Source organism: Ischnura elegans (assembly GCF_921293095.1).
Source record: "Ischnura elegans chromosome 13 unlocalized genomic scaffold, ioIscEleg1.1 SUPER_13_unloc_4, whole genome shotgun sequence".
NCBI classification, from domain to species: domain Eukaryota; kingdom Metazoa; phylum Arthropoda; class Insecta; order Odonata; family Coenagrionidae; genus Ischnura; species Ischnura elegans.
In genome coordinates, this window is record NW_025791660.1 from 9,395,250 (window position 1) to 9,419,840 (window position 24,591).

The 24,591-nt window shown below is 39.4% G+C and overlaps 1 protein-coding gene across 1 annotated transcript; it reads right to left on the reverse strand.

Annotated features, from left to right (window-relative positions):
• Nucleotides 1–10,679: 10,679 nt before the first annotated feature.
• On the reverse strand, nt 10,680–22,304 carry LOC124173083 (zinc finger protein 157-like). Its single transcript, XM_046552596.1, has 4 exons — nt 22,239–22,304; nt 19,792–19,917; nt 17,216–17,279; nt 10,680–13,898 (listed from the first exon to the last, which is right to left on the reverse strand). Exons 1-4 carry the CDS (start codon nt 22,302–22,304, stop codon nt 11,938–11,940), a joined length of 2,217 nt encoding a protein of 738 aa, XP_046408552.1. The 3' UTR covers nt 10,680–11,937.
• Between the last annotated feature and the right edge of the window lie 2,287 nt (nt 22,305–24,591).

Here is a 24,591-nt window from a genome sequence, read left to right on the forward strand (position 1 = left end):
TGACGGCCATCAGTATCATTTATGTTGTTTCACGTCTCTTTCTAAGTTAAGTAAAAAAATAAATCCCTTATTCTATGTTTTATTATAAAAAGGTCTTTTCTGTCACCCTGCATGTATTCCGTTAATACTGCACATACAGAAACACACAATCTTAATCTTAAAATTGCACTATTTACCTTTTAATTTAGCATGAAAGTTTCGATTTCTTCATATGGAAGTATATCGACTCCACACATTTTTCTGTTCTAAACTTCAAAATAAAGTTTAGAAACCCATAACTAAACCAAAGAAGCTTAATATAAGCACGCAAAAATATTAAAAATAAAACCTAAGAAGTATGAAAAATGTTAAACAATGTTACTTCTAGTATTATCTTTAAAGAAGACTTGTGAATTGCATGCCATTATCCATTAACAGATGCCATTAACAATTCTAGTGGTAAAAAACTCATGTCTGTAATGTATTCATATATTTTGTGTATTTTTGGAAGAGAGGAAAAGTACAGGGAAAGTACTTTATGTTACGATGTCTTCTCTCTTTGAAACCCAACTATACCGTTTCCTTAAATTACTGATTCCGTGATGCATACCTTAAAAGTGCGGAATTTTCGCTCGTATTATCGAGTATTATTTATTTTCCCTCAATGCAATATGGCCGGCTTGCACCAAACAAAAGGGGTCGCTGCTTTGACTTTTCATTTTCCTGTGCGCAAGACTGCGCGGCGATACAATAGTGAATTAGTGTGTAGCATATACGGCAGGATGCAAATACATACTATTAACACTCGAGCTATGTAGCTTGTTGGCGAATAAAGTTCACCAGTCTTCGAAAACCAAGGATTTCATCATTGTACTTACATTCTGGTATAAATTAGCCTCGTTTATTCCTATATTTTACTTTAACTGTCTAGAGTGTGATTTTTCAAAGCTCGAAGTATTGTAGCAGATTTTTTTACGATCGACCATAGGAACTCAACACCTATGGCATATAAATTATGCCGCACAACCGGCTGTGTATCAAATCTGTACCGACATATCAGTCTCAACTATGAATGTACCAGCTTGAAGTAATTTCTACAAAGAAAGATAAATTTTAACGGAAATCGAGCGCTATCATATAAAATCGTGCTTAAAGTACGCCAAGTGCCCAGCCATGTATAAATATCATGCTTGCCTGCATGAGGTTTAACGTACAGTACAGTCTCATGACCATGACACTTGGACAATATCTGGATGGATTGTACATTACACCCAGGTATTATGTTTTTCACTAAAAATATACCAATACTCTGAATATTCTCAGGAATTTCTCCATACACAGTCTCAAAAAGATAAATCCAAGTTTTCAATAGAGTCACTATCACAATCAGGCAGGGATGGGCAAAGCAACAGACTTATTTTCAACTTTGATTAGAGAAGTTGCAATCGCTCGAGCACAGACATTTTTGGCTCATGTTTGCTCTTGAACTTCATTCAAATTTTCCCCCTTTTCTGTAGAAGTGAAGGTCTCATTTGTGTTGGAAAGAATGCGGTCCTCTTGCATCAATCGATTCGAATTATGCATCTTCATCAGCCTCCTCGTTACCGTTTCCGGGGATAGCATGCTCCATTTGAACGTCCTCGGGCTACATTCTTCATTCTCCTCCAGGAGCTCCAGAATTTTCCTCTTCCTAATCACGGGGCGATCTGGAGATAATGTGATCTCCTGATCCGAGTATTCTATTAATATTATTCTCAAAGGGTCGTGCATCATTTTCCAGCTCATGTACTGTCTGTAAAAAAGCAAGATACCCGAGTTTGAGGAGCTGTAGCGTCTAAACGAATCAATCAACTTCAATGTAATAAAGATCATACGAAAGAAAATTCATTTCTGTGTCGGCTTGTTACAAAAAATCTTCGGCGTCATGGAATTTCCAGTTCTTAATATTTTTCCCCCAAAAGTACCCGTTTTATGCGCGAAAAATCAAGTTTCCCTAATTTGAGCGCTTGACATTACCGTAGTTTTCGTTCCTATAACTACAATCTTGATATGAAGAAGCCACATCTATCACTAGTAGTTAGCCGAAAAAAAGCTGTTTTTACCACTAAAATTAACAGATGTGTTGTATACAACGCAAACCTCCGCTAACTTCCACACCAATTCAATTGGTTTCACAACCCAACACAACACAAGTCAACAACCACAGGGGGGTCAATTGAAAATTGATATGTACAGTTTTCTTCCGTTGAATGTTAGTAATACATATACGTAGATCATACACGTTAAATGTCAGCGGTAAAACAAAAGTAATAAACAGGCAGCGAACCGAGAGCGCAGTCCCCCACCTGTCTACTGGCTGTGGTCCAACAAGTAAGGAGCAGAAAAAGCCGCTTCCGCAACAGGGAGAGAACAGTCCAAGTAATATTAGCCTCTTGGTGCAGCTTGGCTTCCGACTTGCCCTCAGCGCCGATTCTTCTTTGAACGATAGTTTCGCCAGCGTTGCTGCAGGCGTCTTCAGGTTTGAAATGACGGATGCAGATGTTTCGCAGTCTTATATAAGGCTTGATTATGGTAAGATGCGGCAAGCTTTGACAATTGGCTGGTTGGGGGAAGAGTTTCTTCGAGGCGTTGGAGAGCGAGTAGCTGTCCTCCCTGTTGAAACTTGGTGTTTTGGCTATTTCGATAGCCTCTTTAACACTAGAACGACGGAGTTAGCCATTTTGGCTATTTTTGAAATTCGTTCCTTCACCCTACCCGCAAATTTCTTTTAATTAATTTGCCCTTTCGTGACTTTTCATCCACTTTAATGACCTTTAGGTTAGTGCAATCAGATATCTGCCGTGTGAATCGTTTCTGGAAATAATTGATGTTTTGCCTAGAACGACGGCATGAGCCATTTTGGCTAACGTTTTTTCAGTCCAGACATAAAGTTATTCTATCCATTTCAACGTCTTTCTCTCAGTATAAGTAGACAAGAAAAAAAGGGAAAAACAAATTGAGGTGAGTAGATCACAATTAGATTTGTTATTATTATTTTTGGCATTTTCTTTGCTTATTTGCCTTTAGCAACTGAAATGACTGGCTGGCGATTTATTCTGGTCGGCAAAAGTCAAGAGATATAAGCGTGCGTTGAGTACTTCCCATTATACATGGTAAAAATCAAGCGATATGTGTGCACATTTTATACATTCAGGACTCGTAATTATGACAGCGTCCGCCGCACGTAGTGTATCGGACGTTCTCTGGGCTGACTTTGTCTAATTGTGCTGAGTGCCTCAAGGTGGCCGCCCGGCTGGCTTCTCGTCCATCCCGTACTCTATTACTTAGTCGGATTTTTCGGCCTGTCTAAACTCGCGACTTTGTGTAAGGTATTTGAACTCAACGCATGCGTGACTGAGAGTGGTAGTTTTCTCGAAGCATCAAACATGGCTGGACACAAGTGGCATACACCGGAAGAGATCTTCGCTGAGCTAAATAATATTTCCGAAGATCAGTCAGAGGCATCAGATTTAGAAGACGAGGAATTTGATCCAGACTCTAAGATATCTGAAGAAATTCCGGAATTAAAGGATAGTTCGAGTTGTGAAGAAAGCAATGCGGATAATGGTATGTTATCAAGAAATTTTTAGTTGATCTTACTAATGATTCATTGAATTGGTTATAGGGTCGTAAGACTCAAATGGAAAAGAAAATCATTGAAATAAATATATATATATATATAAAACTTCTTCTTGCCCTGGGGTGGGCACACAAAAAAACTTAGAAATTGACAGAAAAACGAAAAATAAAATAAAAGAGAGGAACTTACGGGGAAAGGTTGTTTTTACAAATTTTCGATGGGACGCAGCCCATCTTTCTCAAGTGAGAAGAGGAGGGAAAGTGAGGAAAGGGCATAAGGAAGGGTGCAAGGCAGAGGGCAAAGATGGAGGGAGGAAAAACGGTGGACGGGGATTGGTTGTTCTTTCTAATGGGCGCGGTTGATTCCTGGACCAGAAAACGCACGGAAAGCCCATATGCATGCCTGTTCCAAGTCCTTCAGCTCTAGGGGGGTGGTAGACGGGGGGAGGGAGGCTAATATTCCCACTTTGTAGCATTGGTCAAACAGAGCTGCATCTTAAAAACAACCAAACCACTGCCCAAACAAAGTATCTATATTAAACCACAGCCCTCGCCCTGCAACCGTGCAAGATGCAAAACTTGTCACATCCTCATCACCGAACCCCTTCCCGATCAATTCCTTGCCTTCCCTCTCCCCTCTGTGTCGGACATTTCTTGCACAACAAAAAACATTGTGTATATACTGTTGTGCCAGAAATGCCCCGCTTTTTATATCGGCTTATCCACCACTCCCCTTTGCATCCGAATGAACGGGCATCGCTCTTCATGCAATAGCGTTTCTTCTGTTTCTGCTTCCCTTCCAGTCGCCGTTCATGCTTCCTCCCACAAAGCTCTGTTTGACCAATGCTACAAAGTGGGAATATTAGCCTCCCTCCCCCCGTCTACCACCCCCCTAGAGCTGAAGGACTTGGAACAGGCATGCATATGGGCTTTCCGTGCGTTTTCTGGTCCAGGAATCAACCGCGCCCATTAGAAAGAACAACCAATCCCCGTCCACCGTTTTTCCTCCCTCCATCTTTGCCCTCTGCCTTGCACCCTTCCTTATGCCCTTTCCTCACTTTCCCTCCTCTTCTCACTTGAGAAAGATGGGCTGCGTCCCATCGAAAATTTGTAAAAACAACCTTTCCCCGTAAGTTCCTCTCTTTTATTTTATTTTTCGTTTTTCTGTCAATTTCTAAGTTTTTTTGTGTGCCCACCCCAGGGCAAGAAGAAGTTTTACATTATTTAAAATGCTCGTGTGAGTTTTTTTCAAACGTGTGTATATATATATATATATATATATATATATATATATATATATATATATATATATATTGTGCTTTATAAACTTATTTGAACTAAAAATGTCCATTTTTGCCATAGGCAAACGGCAGAAGCTTGCAAAATCAGCACGTAGACATCAACGTGGAGGAAAAAAAAGTACTTCAAGAGGGCGCTTTCAATTTTCCGCAAATCCGAAAAGTCAGGCATCTTATCCAAGCACGTCGGATCGGCACAATTCTCGTGAAGTTTCACCGCGAGGATCGTATACTGGTGACGGAGATATAAGCACGGATGGGAACAGCCAGGAAGTTGAAGTGATGGCCGATGAACTTGTTGCTCCTGATGGTACAACTTGGCGTAATGTGGACGTCACTGCGCACGAGCAAGCTGGCAGACGCGGTCAAGAAAATATTCTGCGAGAGGTTCCCGGGCCGACGCCTTATGCAAAAAAAAGTGAGTGAAAATAGCGTTGCTAGCGCTTGGCGCCTATTTTTTGATAAAGTGATCTTGGAGCATATAAAAAAATGCACTGAAGTAGAGGCACGCCGGCAATCCGGCAATGAGAACTGGTTTCTCGAAATTAGTGAACTTGAGGCCTAAATAGGACTGCTGTACGCTCGTGGTGTTCATGGCTTACGAAATGCCCCAATTTCCGATTTGTGGTCTAGGTCTTGGGCTTTGCCAATTTGCAAAGCCACTATGCCAAGGGACAGATTCAAGGAAATCTCACGTTTTCTGAGATTCGACGATAAGTCAAGTAGATCCGAGCGCCTGAAAGTAGACAAATTTTGCACTATTTTCTTTCGTGTGGAACAGATTCATTGAAAATAGCATATTTTTGTATAAACCTGGACCTTTCATTACTGTAGACGAGCAGTTATTTCCATCAAAAGCGAGGTGCCCTTTTACTCAGTTTATGCCAGCCAAACCTGATAAGTATGGGCAAAAATTTTGGCTTGCAGTTGATGTTGACACCAAATACATCGTAAATGGGTTTCCGTATCTTGGGAAATGTGACGAGCGTGGCTCCGGGGAAAGGTTGTCTGATTTTGTTACAATGAAACTTGTACGGCCATTGTTAGGGAAAGGTAGGAACGTGACAACCGATAGTTATTTTACGTCATTTCAGGTGGCAACAGAGCTGAAAAAGAATCAGACAACAATTGTTGGAACGGTGAATAAGGCAAGGAGGGAGATTCCGCATGCAATAAAGAGGGCTAAGTACGGACATTATGACTGCAAATTTTTCAGAAATAAGGACGCTTCTCTGACTGTGTACCAGGGAAAGAAAAATAAGCATGTTATTATCATGAGTACTATGCATTCATCGATCAATATAGACCAGAATCCTAAACGAACGCCAGAGACTGTAAAAGTGTACAATCAAACGAAGTACGGAGTGGATGTAGTTGATGCTATGGCTAAACTGTATTCTGTGAAGGCGAGCTCGAGAAGATGGCCTGTTCATAGTTTCCACAATACTCTAGACTTGAGCGCAATCAACGCCTATGTCATATACAAAAGTGTTACTGGTAGTCGGATCACGCGTAGGGAATTCCTCCGTAAACTGTCAGAGGAGCTTACTGAACCGTGCAGAGCAAAAAGTTCCAAATCGTGCCCATCAGAAAGTGACGATTCTGATTTAGATGTTAATAAGGAAAGTGCGGGAAAACGACCATTTTGCCAACTACGCAAAAACTGTAAAAATAACCACAGCATCGGAAAGTGCAAAAGATGTAAGAAACGACTGTGCGGCAAATGCACAGCCAAAACCATATTCGTTTGTGCAAAATGCTCGGAGTAATATCAAAAAGAACTCTTACGGGAGCATTACGTAGTCTATACGGTACCCACCGGTCCATAAATTTATTTTAGAGTGTTTCTTTTTAATGCTGACATTGGTCATTCCTATTCAATTTCCAATACTTATTTTTATGTATGTTTTGAAACCAAAGTTGATGTGTGAAGTGATTTGTTTGTAAATTTTGGACAAAATTATTTAATGGGTAATCAAGTTTTATTAAGGTCTTGGGCAATTCATTGGGTACTTTTCCATATATTTTGTTTTCCGTAACCAATTATGTAAAACAATTATCCCTGCTTCACCAAAAAAACAGAGAAATAAATATTATCATATCTACCGACGGAATCGGTTTTTGTGCTACCAGCCAATATATGTATATGCATACCTCCAAGCCGCTCCGTCATTAATGTGGTACAGTGCTGAACATTGCGGAAAATGCGTAAGTAACTTATTGGGATTTCTTTTTTTTTAATTCATAGTGCTAATTTCTATACGGCGACGAAGGTATCACAGAGCTGTCTTCTATCCGGTAATTTTGGTAATTACGCAGAATGTGATATAAAACAATTTCTTTAAATATCCATAAAAATGTTTAAAAGATGGCAATTCAAGCATAGAAACGATCGAATAGGAATAAATTATGTGTAATGTTATTTTGTTAATTTAAAATAAGTATGGGATCCAAAAAACTCAAAATAGCCAAAATGGCTAATTCCGTCGTTCTCGTAGGTGAAAAAGTCCCGTCCTTCTAGTGTTAATCAGCCGGGGAAATTATTGCTTCTGTTTGGTGATGAGTTATCGAAGTACACGATGTGCATTGGCCTTCCCCATACATGCTCGGCGATGGCGGATAAACGGAATAATCTATTCTTGGTAGCTCTTTGGTGATCTTTCATTCTGCATTTCAAGGCTCGTGATGTTTGGCACATGCACGAGTCTCCGCAAGAGCACTCGACTCGGTATATTCGTCTATATATCTGGATGGCACTAGGCCTTTCATATGGGGTCGTCTCTCTCCTTGCCACAGGATTCTTGCAGAACACGACGAAGTCACAAAAGTGTCACTATGCCGTGTTTTGCCAGAACCCTCGCACCTTTTTTCGATGTCTCGGATGCATAAATCCTTGAAATGCACAATGGAAACGAACTAAAGGCCCACCAAAATAGACAATTTCGTATATTCGCCATCGCGAAGCACGCCCAAGATTGACTTTGGAAACGCTAGGAAATTTTGGAAGACAAGTGTTCCTGAACTGGGCGCTTTCAGACGCTGATGAGCTGTGCGTCAATTTTTCCGCCACTATACCTATCTTCAAAACTTTATCGCAGGTGACTATTAAAACCTCTCGGGCAGTATCCTCCCGGATATCAGAATGGGGGACAACTTTTACCTCCGGAATGTTTCACCCAAGGGAATTCCATCGTGAGTGATAATTTAACGTTGGAGAGACGGCGACTCCTCGGGATAATAATGTGGTTGTTTCCCCTTGCCTTCCTCATCGCAGTACTACAGCCGCTCACGTAACTGTTCTCACGCCTGCAGTGAAATGAGTGTCGCTGTACTGAGCGCCGTGGCCTCTATCTTTACTCATTTGAAGATGACCCGCTGCCTTCTCCTCCAGATGATGCGAGACATATTTAGAAGCCTTCCATCGCCAAATCGCGGCATTTCCAAAGGCTTTGTGCATTATTTAGTTGGCCTTTCTTCACCAGGGATAGGCTCATATCTGCTCGAATTATTGCTGCCTTTTCTCCATGACTGCTTATTCGACATATAAACTTGCTTATGTCGCAGCTTAACTTAATGATTAAATGTTGACACAACATCTTCATCTTCGGCGGACGCAGCCGGCAGCTTTAAACCTTTAACTGCGGGAGCGTCAACATTTTTCTGCCACTGTGTGCGGGACCTGAGCGGGAAAGATATTTATTCGTGGACCCCGAGTGTGTGTCCAGCAGGTGATAAACCCTCTTAATTCGGGACTGCCCACCCTACCCCCTGACGACAGACCGTATATGTAATATGTCCTTGGTAATTACGCGGGGACGAAAGACCCACCGCCGAGAGTACAAGAAGGAGAGACCAATGCATTCATATATGTTTCCCTGGCTAATGTACAACAGCAAGATAAATAAATTCCTAGGAAATGCTAGGAATCGTTGGAATTGTTTTCATCGTGAATGCGCCGCGGAAAGTAGGGAGCTCTTTCCCTCTCGGAGAAGGGAAAATCCGGGCAGCGCTCCCCGTGATGAGGGTATCCAGTCCCCGAAAGACGCCTTTGTGCTCTCTGCCACTATACCCTTTTTCCGAACTGATGGCGGCTGGGTGGAAAATAGACCATCAGAAGCGCTGCCCCTTCCACTTCTCCTCCCTCCCCTTCCCTTTTCCCCTCCATCGGGCCGACTGGCGTTGCTAGCATTGGGAATAACGGTACTTTCGGGAGCGGCGGAAGGTTCTAGGACGAACGCTGTGCGGTTCCAACGGATTAGATTTGGCAACACTGCGAGCTGGAGAGGGATCAGCACTGCACGGAGCTCGGAGAGAGACTGCGGGCTCCTACACACTTTCTTCTGTCGCACTTCTGTAATTGGCTAGAAGAGTGGGTGGGTTTCGAGCAAGCTCACGGTCAGCCGCCGTCAGTTCAGAAAAAAGGGTATAGGTTTGGCCGAGTTCAAGCAACCGCAGAAAGGACGGCGTTGAAATCTTAAGATATGGCTGCCAGTGGCGAGAAAATTGGTCAAATGTTGACACACGTTCTCCCCGCTATCACAATGCAGACCGTTTAAAAACGTTTCCGTTCCCCAAGGTATGACCCATTAGTGCATAGCGTCCGATTCGTCGAACCTCCGTATATAATTTCTTTCTGGGCTCCAATTGACATGCGCTAAATAGTGATACTATATTAAGTTGACATGGATGTCTGTCTTTACTGCGCTGGTAATATTTCAGCTGACTACTTGAATGTATCGAATTAAGAAGGATTTATGTAAGATATGGCATTCAAAGAACTTTCAGTCGCCCCACAGGGTAATTAAATTATTTTTATTGAATTTTTTCTCAATATGTTAATAACTTTTATCTTATCCGATTATCCGATATATCAGACGCCATGCACGGGGGTCAGTTCTCGTTGCTTATCTAAAGATGGCTGATCTAATATTTTGGCCACATTCTTTTATTTGAGTATAGTACATTTAATTTTCAAATTACGTTAATTTTATTTTACAGTGGCATGTAAGCATAATGTAAGTAACTATCCATAAAAAGATTGTTGGTCTTGGCAATAAATAAATATAAACACCCAATAGCATCTGTGGAGGTGACAAATTATGCAAGGTAGCCCTCTAATGTAACATCATGTAATCTTTGTGAGTGGAGAAAGGGGAAACCTCTAGTTAACCTAAAATGCATATCTTCATTCTAAAAAGGTATTGAAATTAGAAAGTAGACTGGACGTTTTCTTTATTTTCCTCAGATAAATTGTTTAACCACATTTGTATACTAAGTATCATAAATTATAGATATAAAAATGTGAACCTAGCTTTGTAGGAGGAACTTATGGCATTCCTCGGCGATATGATAATGTCAGGATACGCTTAATCCTTTTTATACGTAATCTTTAATACACGTTTATCTGTCCGATATGTGTTTCCAGACGGCTGAACGGATTGCGGCCAAAGTTTGTACACAAATGAATCCCTTGCTCGCTCACTCCGTAGTACTACTTTTGGCTGCGTCCGACGTGTCCTCGGAATCATTATCTCATTACCAAACCCTGCAAGTGCGCTCAGCTCCACCTAGCATCCACTCCCCACCCTCTGCTTACTCTCCCACCCTCCGATAACATCCCCTTGCATTCTGCCAATGTTTGTACATCTTCCACCTCCATTACTGCCTTTTCTCGCAACTTCACCGTTCTAAGGTTAATGGCCCGCGATTATCCTTGCTGTCCTATTGACGGTGCATTCCGACAAATCGTGTCGAATCGCTCAGCCGCGAGTGAAAACAGAGAAATAGGAATAAAATTGCATATCTTTTAACAATGAAAATAAATGACATGCTGAATTCATTAAATTAATAAACTCGGCCATAAGCCTTTTATTGTGCACTGATATCACATTATTCACAAAATGTGGACAAGAATAATTATTTATACAAAGAATATTCAAAGAACAAATTATTAATTCTAAGAAAATTCGGAACCAATTAGAATATGACAATGAAGACTAGACTTAAAGCCAGAAACATTGGAAAAATATATTGTGGACGTCTTTAATCAAAAATGTGTAGTGTAGGCTGCTTCATCCTAATCTGATAGCCTTGGCGTGCCCTTTTCTGCAACTACTCTCTTTCAATATTCATTACGAAAATCCAGAATCACATTACTTGGCACGCATTTCATATAAACATGTAGATGGCCCATCATCCCTATTGACACAATACAATCATTCACTTCTCGTTGTGCAGGCGAAAATTAAACATTAGACTCCTCAGTGCAGCTTTGCATGAGGTTTAAGTATAACATTTGTAAGATTTATATGAATTATCCTGTTCGTGAGAAAATGTTGCATGCGCAAAGGTGACTTTTCTGACGGAAAGCACACAACATGGATAGAGTATCTCACTTTTAAGCGCATGTGGAAGTTGAGATTAAAAAATAACAGTGAAAGACTTATTGCAAAATACGCAATAATAATACAATACAATTGTACGTTTACACATGTGGTGGTCAGGGCCGCTCCTTGTAGTAATGCACTTGATGCGGACTATGCGTTAACAAGGCTGCTCACATGTGTGAGCATGTATGAATATCTGTCAAGGTAACCACTCACTGCAAAACACTTTCAACAAATGTTACATTTGATAAGGTTTTTCTTCAGTGTGTATACGAATGGGTTACTAGGTCGCATCATGGCGTGACAGACTGGCTGCAGACGTTGCAGAAATAAAGCAACTCGTTTTTTGTACAGATGTACTAAGAGGCTCTTTGTCAAGGGAGACATTCCAATTCACCGCACGAATAGGATTCTTTTACGTGTTGTTTCGCATGACTCTTAAGTGAACGACTCCTGAGTGAAAGATTATTTTTGTAGATTTTGCATTAAAAGGGTCTCTTCCCTATGTGCTTTTGCATGTGTCGTACCAGATAGCTTCTTCTTTAAAAGAATTTTCGCACATTCTGCACGACCAAGGCTTCTCTCTCGAGTGTATACGAAAATGTGGCACTAAGTGCTTCTTATTCGAGAAAGACCTTTCACACTCGTGTCATGATTTAAGGCCCCTCTTCCGTATGCAAACGCATGTGACTATCGAGAGAACATCTCTTTGTGAAATGCTTGCAGCAAATGCTACAATAATAAGGTTTCTCTCCCGTGTGTGTTCGAATGTGTGAGGTGAGCTGACTTTTCCTAGCGAAGGACTTGCTGCACATTTTGCAGATATAAGGCTCCTTTCCCGAGTGTTGTCGCATGTGACTCTTGAGATTACCCCTCTGAGTGAAACACTTGCGGCAAATGCTACAAGAATACGGTTTCTCCCCCGTATGCGTACGAATATGTCTAACTAAGTTGTCCTTTTTCGAGAAACACTTTTCACACTCGTTGCATGAAAAAGGCTTCTCTCCCGAGTGCGTACGTACATGTCTAACTAAGAGGCTCTTAATCGAGAAAGACTTTTTACACTCGTTGCATGAAAAAGGCCTTTCTCCTGTGTGGGTGCGTGTGTGGGTAACAAGTTTGTCCCTCGTGGTGAAAGACTTGCTGCACATTTTGCAGATATAGGGCTTCTCTCCCGTGTGAATTCGCACGTGACTTTTGAGAGTACTCTTCCGAGTGAAAGATTTCTTGCAGATTCTGCATGGAAAATTTTTCTCTCCCGTGTGCGTATGTACATGTTCAACTAAGCCGCTCTTATTCGAGAAAGACTTTTCACACTCGTAGCACGAAAACGGTTTCACTCCCGTGTGCGTATGTGCATGTCTAACTAAGTCGCTCTTATTTGAGAAAGACTTTTCACACCCGTTGCAAGAAAACGGTTTCTCTCCCGCGTGCCTACGTACATGTGTATTTAAGTCGCTCTTCTTCAAGAAAGACTTTTCACACTCGTTGCATGAAAAAGGCCTTTCTCCTGTGTGAATACGTACGTGCGCGTACAGAACGTCTTTTCTAGAGAAGGACTTGCTGCAAACCTTACATATAAAAGGCTTCTCTCCCGTGTGTATTCGCGAATGAATATTGAGATGACCTCTATGAGTGAAAGATTTCCTGCAAGTGCTACAAGAATACGTTTTCCCTCCTGTGTGTGTAAGTTTGTGTGCGGTGAGGTCACTTTTCTGAGTGAAGGACTCAGTGCACTCGCTGCATGAATACAGTCTCTCTTTCTTTCTCGGACCCACGTAATGGCGTATATTTCTAATCCTAGATGACTTTGAAGATAAACTTTGTGAAGTTGATTTCTCTTCCAGAGTGAAACTTCTCGTCAATCGTCTTGTATTTGTCTCACCCCCTTTTCCTCCACTAGTTTCCTTCATGAGCACATTTTCTTTTGGCATAGGCTCTAGTCTTTTCCTCTCCAGCTCTTCTAAACCCTTTGAGGTGGTAGGCTCGCAAGAACTGCTATGTCCGCTTGATGGATGTGCTTCCAGAGACATATCTACGATTGATGATGCTGCTGCAGCATCAAAATTATGAGCAACAAAATGAATTTTCATGTGTTTCATTAGCTCCTTTTTGTTGTTGAACACATCTCTGCAGTTGAAGAAATTATATGAATCTTCGTTTGAACTGTAACTATTCCATGGATTTTCGATCAAGCAATTAAGTACCTCGTTGTTGCCTCCCATGATGGTCTCACAGCCACTTCTGTCATTTCTACTTATTCTGATAAACCTTAGGTTATGCGAGGTATTTGGTACATCACAACCACTTCTCTCCCCAACAACAGCCATTGCGGGTCCACCTCTGCTGCTTTTAAGTGATTCAATGTCTTTGGTATTGCATTGTCTGTCATCAGGAATTGAGCAACTTGATATCTTATCAGAGTCAGAAGCACCACATTTTTCCAAGTCTTCATCTATCAGATTTTTCTCTCTCTCTTCATGGGAAGATCCAGCCTTGGAATCAATTTGTGTCACCAAAGGTATGGGACCAATGCATTCATTAATTGAATGATTCCTTAGATTTCCTTCTGCAAGCAGATATGAAGTGGATGTTGTTTGCTCGGCAGCCAGGACCCCTAGAAGAAAATTTCAAATAGCAACTAACACAGTCAAATATGAAATTTAAGACTACAACATCTTCCATATAAAATCCATTGAATGGACGGAAAAATGCACAAACAGGTGGTACAATAGCTGCCCAAGTTGGACTTGAATAGAGACTCGATGTAAATGAATGGAGGGGAAAAGATCACATAGCATAAAAATGACGAGGGCAACAGGGGTGTAGTAGAACAAAAAAGACTAAATCATGGATTAAAATGAAACGTATACAAATAATTAAGCACAAACATACGCACCACACATATAACTTCCAATTGCAGAAAAAGAATAAAATTAGACCCCTTTCAGAATTGGTCCTTAAAAAAGGGAAAAATATTTTTCTTTTATATCGAATATTTAATGATTGGTGAATATTTTCTAAATTAAAAAGGTTCCTAACAATGGCAATAACAATAAATTTTGTGGTATATGAGTATCAAGAAAATTTATTTTGAATTTTTCATGGATTAGTTTTCATAGAGGTAATAAAAAATTTAAAGATAAAAGCAATGAACAAACAGACAAAAGAAACTCCCTTGAGTGAAATATACCGAACTGTCATGAAATAGGCTATGGTTTGGAGCGGCACCGGGGGCAGATATTCCAAGTATGGCACGCATGCCTGAGCTATTATTTGTTGGGATTGTAGCGTTTCCACTCTTTCTCTTTATATGCAGTTTAATCATTTCCCAAGCTTTATTCAGCAGAAAACCACTCCTAATAACTTGAGAAGATATTTAATGAACCTTTAAAATGCCAAGGGCAAAGGAAGCAGAAATTTTCAATAATTAGTAAAAAAAATGACCGAAGGCTGCCATCATGTATTACGTCCTCCAGTGTAGATTTTGCACAGAATTGGACGTCCACTACATCAACGTCAATTTTAGTTGTTGTAGGATGTGAGCATATCAGATTTATTTTGGCTATCCCTTTCAGCATCAATGGCAGAATCATAAAGCATTTTATAAAGAACAAGGACTAATTTATTATTTTGGGTCAGTATTACACTATCGTCAATTATTCTGGGAACTAAAGAGAGATGAATTCCCTGCTCTGCTTTTGCAAGGTAAAATTTCTCTCCGAATTCACCACTTATTTCTTTTTTTTTGCACTAACGTGCAGGCCTTTCTCTTTCAGCAATTATTTAGGCTAAGGGAATAATAGATTTTTCCTCCCTGCTGTTCATTATATACATTGATGAACTCTGCTCCCGCATTAGCAGTATAACACGTTTACTTGCTGACGACCCTGTCATCTATCGCGAAATTAGTGATCACTCTGACTATGAAATTCTATCATTGGACTGAAACAAGGTTAATTTGTGGAGCCAAGAGAGGGGACTTGAACTTAATCTGAGAAAATATATGACGGTACATTTCTTGCTGAACTCGTGCATCTACAACCATGTTTATGCAGTGGATGGTATTAACATAGAGGCAACATTCAAAGTGAAGTACATGGGAGAAACGATAACCTGGAACCTATTGTGGGGAACACACATAAGAAATACTTGCGGCATAGCCCTGAAGAAATTATGATTTGTCAAGCGTATTGTGGGAAGATTTTCAGATGAGAAAGTAAAAGAAAGGTGCTATTTTGCACTCATCCGACCGCACCTCGATAATGCAACGAGCGTATGGGATCCAGCAAAGAAAGACTTAATCAGCGAACTGAAAAAAATACCAAGGAAGGCTGTGTGGTTCGTCAAAAACCGCTACCTTCGTACAGAAAGCATTACCCAGATGTTATGCGAATTGGACTGGGAACCACTGGAGACTCGAAGGCTGCATGCTAGGCTTAAATTTCTTGAACAGTTGAGAATGGATTTCTTTAAGAGCGACATGGAGGACAAAATACTAGAGCCCCACTATATTTCCAGGTCCGATAGAAGCGATAAATTAAAAGAGTTGTTTTGTGAAACGGGTAGATATGGGAATTTTTACCCCCGAGCCGTTAAGGATTTTCATAAATGCTAAACCTAATTCCCATAGAGCATATCCTTTTTATGTAAGAACAGCGGAAGTCCTAACACCCCCTACCACAGCTCTTTCAGGTTATTATGCAGATTGAATGTAGAATTATTTGATTGATATCAAGAATTCGGCTGTTTCTTAGCCATACTGATTTCATTTCTGGAGCATACCTCTCAATTTAATATTATGTCAACCATATTTTCTCCTCCAAGGAAGCTTCATGCCTAGTAGTCAGTAAAGCCTAACAAAGCACCATTGCTAATCCCAAGGACAAAATGGTGAATAGGAATGCACTCATTTAAAAGATTTTTGCTAATTTTCCCACGAATTCAAAATGGTCCAAAAGCAAAGCCAATTTTTGCCCTCATTTGACCAAATTCCATGCTTACATTTTCAATGAACCCTGAAATTTACTTTTCATACTCAATTCTCAAACAAAATGCTCCATTCTGGCTCTTTGGGTATATAATTTTGAGGATTCGCACCGCTTTTCACCGGCTTTTCTAGAAAAAAGGTGTGTGGCTACTACGAGTAAATTTTTTTCTTTCAATGAACTAGTCTCCAAGTTTGGTTGAAGCAAGGCAGCATTCTTTTTATTCATTTAATATGACTCTTTAACAGTCTAAAATGCCAAATAGAGAAAAAAAGAAAAAATTCTTAGCCATTGCTCATTTACATACCCAAAAATTTCAGTGAAACAAAAATATTTTGTTAGGGAAGACCATTAAAAACGATTCAAATGACTACAAAAAAGTAAGTAAATATAAAACTTCTCCCCTATCCAATTACCACTTAAAATAAAGAAAACAGGAAATATGGATGGATGACTAATTCAGGTTCTTCATCCTTCAGAATCAGTCACAATAAGGCCGATTTCAGAAGAGACCACTTTCCACATTCCTACATTCTCCGCATGGCACAAGGAAATCTAGAGTTTTCTCATCTGAAAGCGGTCTGAGTTTCACGACCAGTTGACGCTGTTGATGCTGCAGTGCCTGGCCGGTTAGAGATGGGCGCAGTGGAGAACACCGCATGATTTGACTGGTATGAAGGCATCGGTAGGGACATTACATTATATTAAAGAACAGCACCGCGCCATCTGAAAGTGACCTAAGCCTTACTTGTATGCAACTATTTGAGGCCCTTAAAAGCACTCATCCATGGCTTCCATTGTGGACTTATGGGACACTGTCAAATTTTCAATAATTGCTCTAGTCACAGTAAAAGTTGGCTAAATAAAAGCATTTACTTGTATATCCTCCACATTAACATCAATCCCACCAAGTATAGAGTTTTTTGCAACCCGTACCAGTACTCACCAAATGCAGACTCATGGGCAGTAGCTGAACTCTCAAATGGGTCCCCATCCTCACTTAAAGTATGCTGGAAGTAATCATCAAGATATTAATCATGCACGAAAAGAGATTCAGGACTTTTTTTGAAAGGATTGATTTAAACTTTTTTATACATCACATTATATCAAAATTTGGAATTCCTCACAAATTTTTCCTTACAAAATAAAAATATTTTCAACACTTCAGGAAATTAATTATTATTCCATATTTTTCAACATGTAAACGGTCTTTGATTTATGTTCCGCCTGCATTGTGATATTATCTGCATTAGATAGCTCTGCAATGGATGCAATTTAGTTCATGTGATACCATGTAATAACTAAGGTTTCTTTGGCAATGAATGAACTGAAATTACATAATGGAAACTGGGCTTCTAAATGAAAAAATGGGATAAAATCTGACACTGGATTGCAGAAAAAAGATTTCCACATAGAAAACTACGAGGGGCGTTTTTAAAGTAACTACCATTTTGACATAAAAAAACAAGAAGTAAATTTTTTTTCAAAAATAATTTATTCACTTGAAAGGCCACACTTTACTTTTCTACATAATTCCCAATGCTTTTGAGGCATTTATCGTATCTTGGGACCAGCTTTTGTATGCCATTGTTAAACACGCTTGTCGCCTGATTAGACAACCACTGCTTCACGGTCGTTTTCACTTCATCATCGGAATGGTGCTGATCCGCCAGATGCTTCTTCAAGTGCATAAACAAATGTTTGCTCAGCACTAGAATGGGACTGTAAGGAGGGTGGTTTAATTGTTCCCAGCCTAAAGAAGTGATAAGGTCTTGAGTTTGATTTGCTGTGTGTGGACGGGCATTATCATGGAGCAAAACGACATATGCACTCAGCATGCCATGCCTTTTGTATTGAACAGTGCAGTGCATTTTTTGTACAGTCGCACAGTACGCTGCTGCATTTATTGCGTCGCTGCAAGTCAAAAAATCGACTAGCAACACACCCTTAATGGCAGGACAGCACCATTCCGATGATGACGAAGTGAAAACGACCGTGAAGCAGTGGTTGTCTAATCAGGCGGCAAGCTTCTTTGACGATGGCATACAAAAGCTGGTCCCAAGATACGACAAATGCCTCAATAATAAAGGAAATCATGTAGATATGTAGAGTAATTTATGGCCTTAGAAGTGAATAAATTAATTTTGAAAAAAATAATTTACTTGTTGTTTTTTTGTGACAAAACGGTACTTACTTTAAAAACACCCCTCGTAAAATTTTTAGTGAAAATTATGGAGATAATGATGAACAGCTGACATTTGTAAAATGAAAAGTAGAAACAAATTTTGAAAAGTGCTACATGTAAACATCAAACCTAGGACATTAACACTGGGCTACCGCTCCTACTTGAAGGGAGACCATTTCTATGGGAATATATTAGGTATATAAATGTTGAACTGCATTCCACTTTTAAAACCATTGGTTATATAACCTAATATGGGAGGAGATTTGTGGACAGCTCCCAATGAACTACAACACTACAGAGTTTGATTGAAATGTGAGACCTGATTTTCTTAATGAGCAATGAATTATCAGTCCTGGGATTTCATGTTGTAAAATAAACATCTTCATGAGGCATGATTTATTGGTCGCAGGATATTTTATAGTAAAATAAATATCATATTGATATTTGCTTTATTGCTACCAAGATTTAACATAGAAAAATATGAGGCAAGAAAACAACAACAATTAAATACAAAATAAAGAGGAAAGTATGACTTACTTTCAGATAAGAATATGTACTTGTTCCAGTTATAAGTAACTTTGAATCAAATAGGTTACACTGTCTGTAAATACTTGTGCCTCAGCCTACATAAGATGAAAGGAATTTGAAGAAGGGCCACTATACTTCCAATAAACATGTACCACTGCGAATCCACACTCTTGCGTTGCAGGAGTACCGCTCTGTCACTCACCACAGGGAAAAAAGTTGAGCTAGTTCACTTGTAAAGCTAGAGCTTTAGATCGTTTGCACCTCACCCCCTTGCAATGAAGGCAAGCAAGTAGGCCACTTGTTGAGGTACCAATAAAAGTAGTATAAACATGCCAAACACTGTTAGCTCGAGGCCAATACATGCCAACTTCCTTTTGTGTGCTATTAAACGCCAACCATGTGCAGGTTAATAACAAGCATCTATGTGAGGCATTTGACACCAAAATAATGGGTAGCTCCTGACAATCACAGGTAATTTATGTCATCATGTGAAAAAGAGCAAACACATGAAACACTATGGGCCACCAAGGAGCCCCAAGTCCCCACTGGAGGGCCAATAAGGTTTAGTTTATCCGTCCCAGGATTTTATAAGGCAAGAAAACTACAATACAAATGTACAACATGAAAAGAAAAAAAAACTTTTTTAAGATAAGAAAACTTATTCGATTAATTAGCAACTTTCAATCAAACGGGTTACCTTTAAAGCTGTGTAAAAATCTAAATGTCCTAGCGTTTTCCTAGATTAACATTTCTGCCCAAAATCTCCTCCAACAATTCATCAAATTCCATAGCAATAACTCCACACATACCTGGGCACTCTCCTCGGGAGATGGTTCCTCCTTTGCCCTGACCAGCGTCCAGTCCCGGTCTGCCACCGTGGCTCCTGTGCCCTGAGCTTCCCCCTTTTCGCCTTGGGAAGCAGTTAAGGTATTGGGCTGCAACATAAACCCCAATCATCATCATTGAGATACAGAAAAATGGAAAAAATTATGAGAATTCCTCATACGAATAAAATAAAAGTTAGTTTTAAATGTATATATTCTTCATACTACCCTGCAAGCCACCTCAAGGTAATTAATGTTAGGAATTTATAACATTTATACTTATTTTGTTAAAATTATCACTTAACTTTATTCCTATTACTTCTTATTTTCATCGCAAAATCCATGCAAAAGCCACCTGATGATCCACAGGCCAATCGTTTCTGGAGATGCGGAACTCCAGATAAAATCTTATTCGTAACTGTAACTTATTTTACGAAAGAACTTTGCATAAGAATCCAGAGCTTATAGGTAATACCATACATTCATGGAAATAGGGTCAAAAATGGAGGATAAATTTAGTGTATATTTTGGTTTGTAATTCAGTTTAGAGACATCAAACATTTTGAAAGATAAATTAAACTTACTCAGACAAGATGTAACAGAAGGCCATTCTGAGTTTACAAAAAAGAGAAATCTGTAGATAAACTCTTTATAGAACAGAGCTTGCATAGCTTCAATGAGAAAATATGAAGGTTCATTTACTCTGCATGGACAACTGATAAGTAGGGATGGGAAAATTTCGCCATCATGAATTTTGCAGATTTAGACACAAAGTGTCCTGGTAGAGGTAAGACGTTACAAAGTACACCAAAGTGACTGGGCATAAGAGTTTTGAACTCAGGAAATGTCACAAATTGTGTCCCAAAATACGAATTTTTATTTTTTTGGAGAAATTTTTGAAACTATAATTTCAAACACAGGAACAAGCATTACATTACACAGAATGATTTCAATTCAATTAAAATTAACACAAGTGCGAGTATTCCTTAGGTATGTGGACGAGTACAGTTCCTAAGAGCATAACTAATGTTACGATACAATCCCGGGAGGATGGCATCGCGTGTTTTCGATTTGCTGCAATACGAGGCAGTGGCAAAATATATGGCTATCTCCCATCCTTACTCGGGAGGGAATAACCGTATATTTGCTCTCTGAGTTGAACAATAGAAGAGCAATTTATGCAATTTTTTCTTATCAACATCACCAATGGAATATTATATTAGTAGAGGAATCTGAAGCATGCCCCTAGAACTGTTGTCACTCCGTGAGCATTAAAATCAGATTTCAGTGGTAAATCCTGATTAGAACTGTCCGCTAGCCCGGCGCTAGCCTGATGAATGCACCCATGGACTGCACGTGCCTGAATACCTGTTGTTTGGATCTCTACATTTTAGCTATATCTGTCAAATAATTGTTTTTCCAGTGTCCATTGTTAAGTATTGCTGCTGGTGTGTCAGACATTCTAGTTATTTTGACAAGTTATTGTAGTGCCGCATGAAAAATTATGAAAAGGGACAGGGCTTTTCCGTATCAAATAGATGGATTTTATTGTATCGATAAAAGTATGGTACTGTTCAAATTCTGCAATTGTCAGGTAGCTTGGGAAAGGAAAGACTCGATTGAAAAACATTGGAAATCTTCGAAGCATCTAACTGCTGCAAAATTTGGTAAGTATGGATATTCTTAAGAGTTACAAACATCAATCTCTATCTGCATCAACTGCTGCCATGAAAAACCAAATTGCTCATCATTTTGGAAAGTGGGTAGTATGAAACTTTCTCAAAGCTGACATTCTTCTCTACAAATTGGAAAATGAGCACATGAAGTCATTTTTGAATAACAGGAATAGAAGGATCAACAACTTTCCTATTTCCACATGGTGATTTATTGAGACCAACCATGGTTTCGTTGCATCGTAAAATTATCAAGGTCGCTGTAACGAAATCATGGTCGGTCCCTATTAATTACCATGTGAAAATAGCAAAGTTGTTGATCCTTTTATTCCTGCGATTATGGATTTCCACAAAGTTACACCCGCTACTGTTAATTATTTTTGAATGAATTCGTTGATGGCAAGCATACCATTACAGCAGCCTTTTGTAAATTCAGTCAAGGCATTCTAATCCTTTCCATAGTAATAGGAAAACTAAACAGCTAATTCAAAAACATGCTCAAGAGCAATTTTAGACACACTGAAGAAGAATGAAATACCACCCGATAATGTAACATTATTAGTGTCCGACTCTGCTCGCTACATGACAAAATGTTTTCATACAATGGAGGATTTGTTGTCAGACAATGTTCTGATAATTCAGTCCTGGGCCCATGAACTTAATTTAGTACTGTATACTCTAGGGAAATATCTGCATATTTTGCATCAAGCAGTATCCAAAGAGAAGATGGCATTCCTAAACACATGAAAAAGGAAGCACCTTTATAGAAAACATATTTGAATACAGCCTACCCTTAAAAGCAAGTGCCACTATTTCCTCAGCCATTTTTAACCAGGTGAAGCTCCTGGTATAAATCAGTGGCATATCTCGCAACACATGCAAAAGGTCATTGTAGGGTTTATGCACAGTGAGGACATGACACGTGACAATGATGGGTTGATTTTCCTCATAGTATTTCAGAAGAAGACTAGGAATAAATCCAAATACAGGCTATGTTCATCACAGAACATGGCAAACACATTGTTGAAATGATCACATTTCTGGAGGGACACTCACAGCCAGCTGTACCTATTCTAGATGGGCAGCTAAGGGAAATTCAGCAAGCACTTGAACTCATTGTATGAGGGAGTTACGGGAGCAATATTATTAAACTGCTAGAGGATTGTGGAAGGGCAGTCAGTAGGGGCAAAGTGAGTGCAGTCCTGTCCAGTGCAGCTTCCCATGCTGTAACCAAGCTACTGGAGTTTCAGGCTATTGATCCCCCTAAACAGTTTTGTAAGTATATCTATGTATTTGACCCGGCTGATCTAGTACAAATGATTATCACTGAAGAACTTGAGCAGAAAATTAAGAGAATACGTTTGTGTTCCAAACTGGATGATATTGGTGTAATGCGATGTTACAAAGAACTGAAATCTTTTGTGAAGAATCCTGCAAGTGGAAAGCTAAAGGTAGATATTACAGCAGTATTGCTAGGGATGTCACAAACATTTCTAACATTTAGTGAAGCTTTGATGAAATCGATTCGGATTTCTTGTGTAAATGTCGAATGTGAACGGTTCTTTTCTACATACACAAGAGTGTTGGGTGATAAGCATCATCATTAAGCTGAAGAGAATCTAGAACTTTTAATTGAAGTATACTTTGAAGGCTGAAACAAACAAAATCTAGTAGATCATGTTGTGTTAGTATACAAAATGTTGAGTGGCATTGACTCTCAGTTATCCTGGTGGCTTGATTTGACTCTACAGTATTACCTATGTTATTCTAGATCCAGTGGAATTTGTAAAAGAAGTAATTTAGATTGAAATTAACATATTAGAAAGAATTAATGCTTACTAACCACACAAAACAGCATACAATATTTATACGTATCACTTTCCCCATTTCATTACAGACAGGTATTACAGCTTACTTTGCAACTTAGATGGAATTTCCCGGTTCCGCCACTGAGGTGATTGTCTGCAGTCATAACACAGCTATAAGGGAAGTGTCACATAACCGAGATATATTTGGTTAAACTATGGTACTGACCCTTTTCTAGGTTTTGAAATAAAAACTAATGTATATATATATTTAAACTTGCAGTTTTTGAGAAAACACCGAAATGTCTATTTGAAAGAACCTGATTTCCAATTTCAAAGTACTGCTTTTCTCCCTCTCAAACCACCAAAAATTCCTATCCCTACTCATAGTGGTGTTATCTTGAGGTATTTTTACATCAAGGGACTAAATAAATATTTGCAATGCAATTTAAGTAGAATATCATTAGTTGTCATGGAAATAACTGAACCATTAACAAAGTATTTGCTCAAAAAGTATAAGACAGTGCTTTCAAACACGTGAAGTTGTTTCAGGTGGAAAAGGAATATATCCGTGATAAAATATAAAATATTGATGATAACATCACCACTTTCAAGTATAAATACACTACTTACCATGGCTTCAATAATATGCGATTTTCATGTTTCATAACCTTACAGACAGACTGATATGCTAAGCTACACAAAGCAGAGTGACCAGTTCATTGATAAGCCACAGGAAGTCCAGCTACCAGTGATGGATGAAGCAAGAACGAAATAGACATTGGAATAGTAAAGGCACAGGGAGCATTCTACAAAACAGAATGTCCTACTCAAAGCTGAGAATACAAATATAGAGGTAAGGAAACAATGCATCAGATTCTAGGTATGGAACATATTTATAAATGGTGGCTTCAAAATTTACAGCTGCCGAACAGTTAGGAGATAATCGTGAGTTTGAACTTCCATGCAATATTGCTTTGATGGTCTCCATTTTCAAAGCCATTGACCTGTTTCAATTTCTCTTCTAGGTTAATGGTTTTTCTTGATAACTTCTTGATTTTTCTACATGCATTCCTATTTTTGGCCATTTTTCTCTTGGTTTTCCTTCTGTATGGCTCTATCAAAATCACCTACTGCAGCACTGTATTCCTGTGACACAGAGGGCCTACGACTGCTGGGAGGGAATGATGCCATTGTGTTTGAGACTAAAGCAGGCCCTTTATGTGTTGATAATATTCATACGCAACTCGGCCAACACTCCATTTCTCCCGTGTGAATACCGATGACCTCAAAGGCTTTAGCATAGA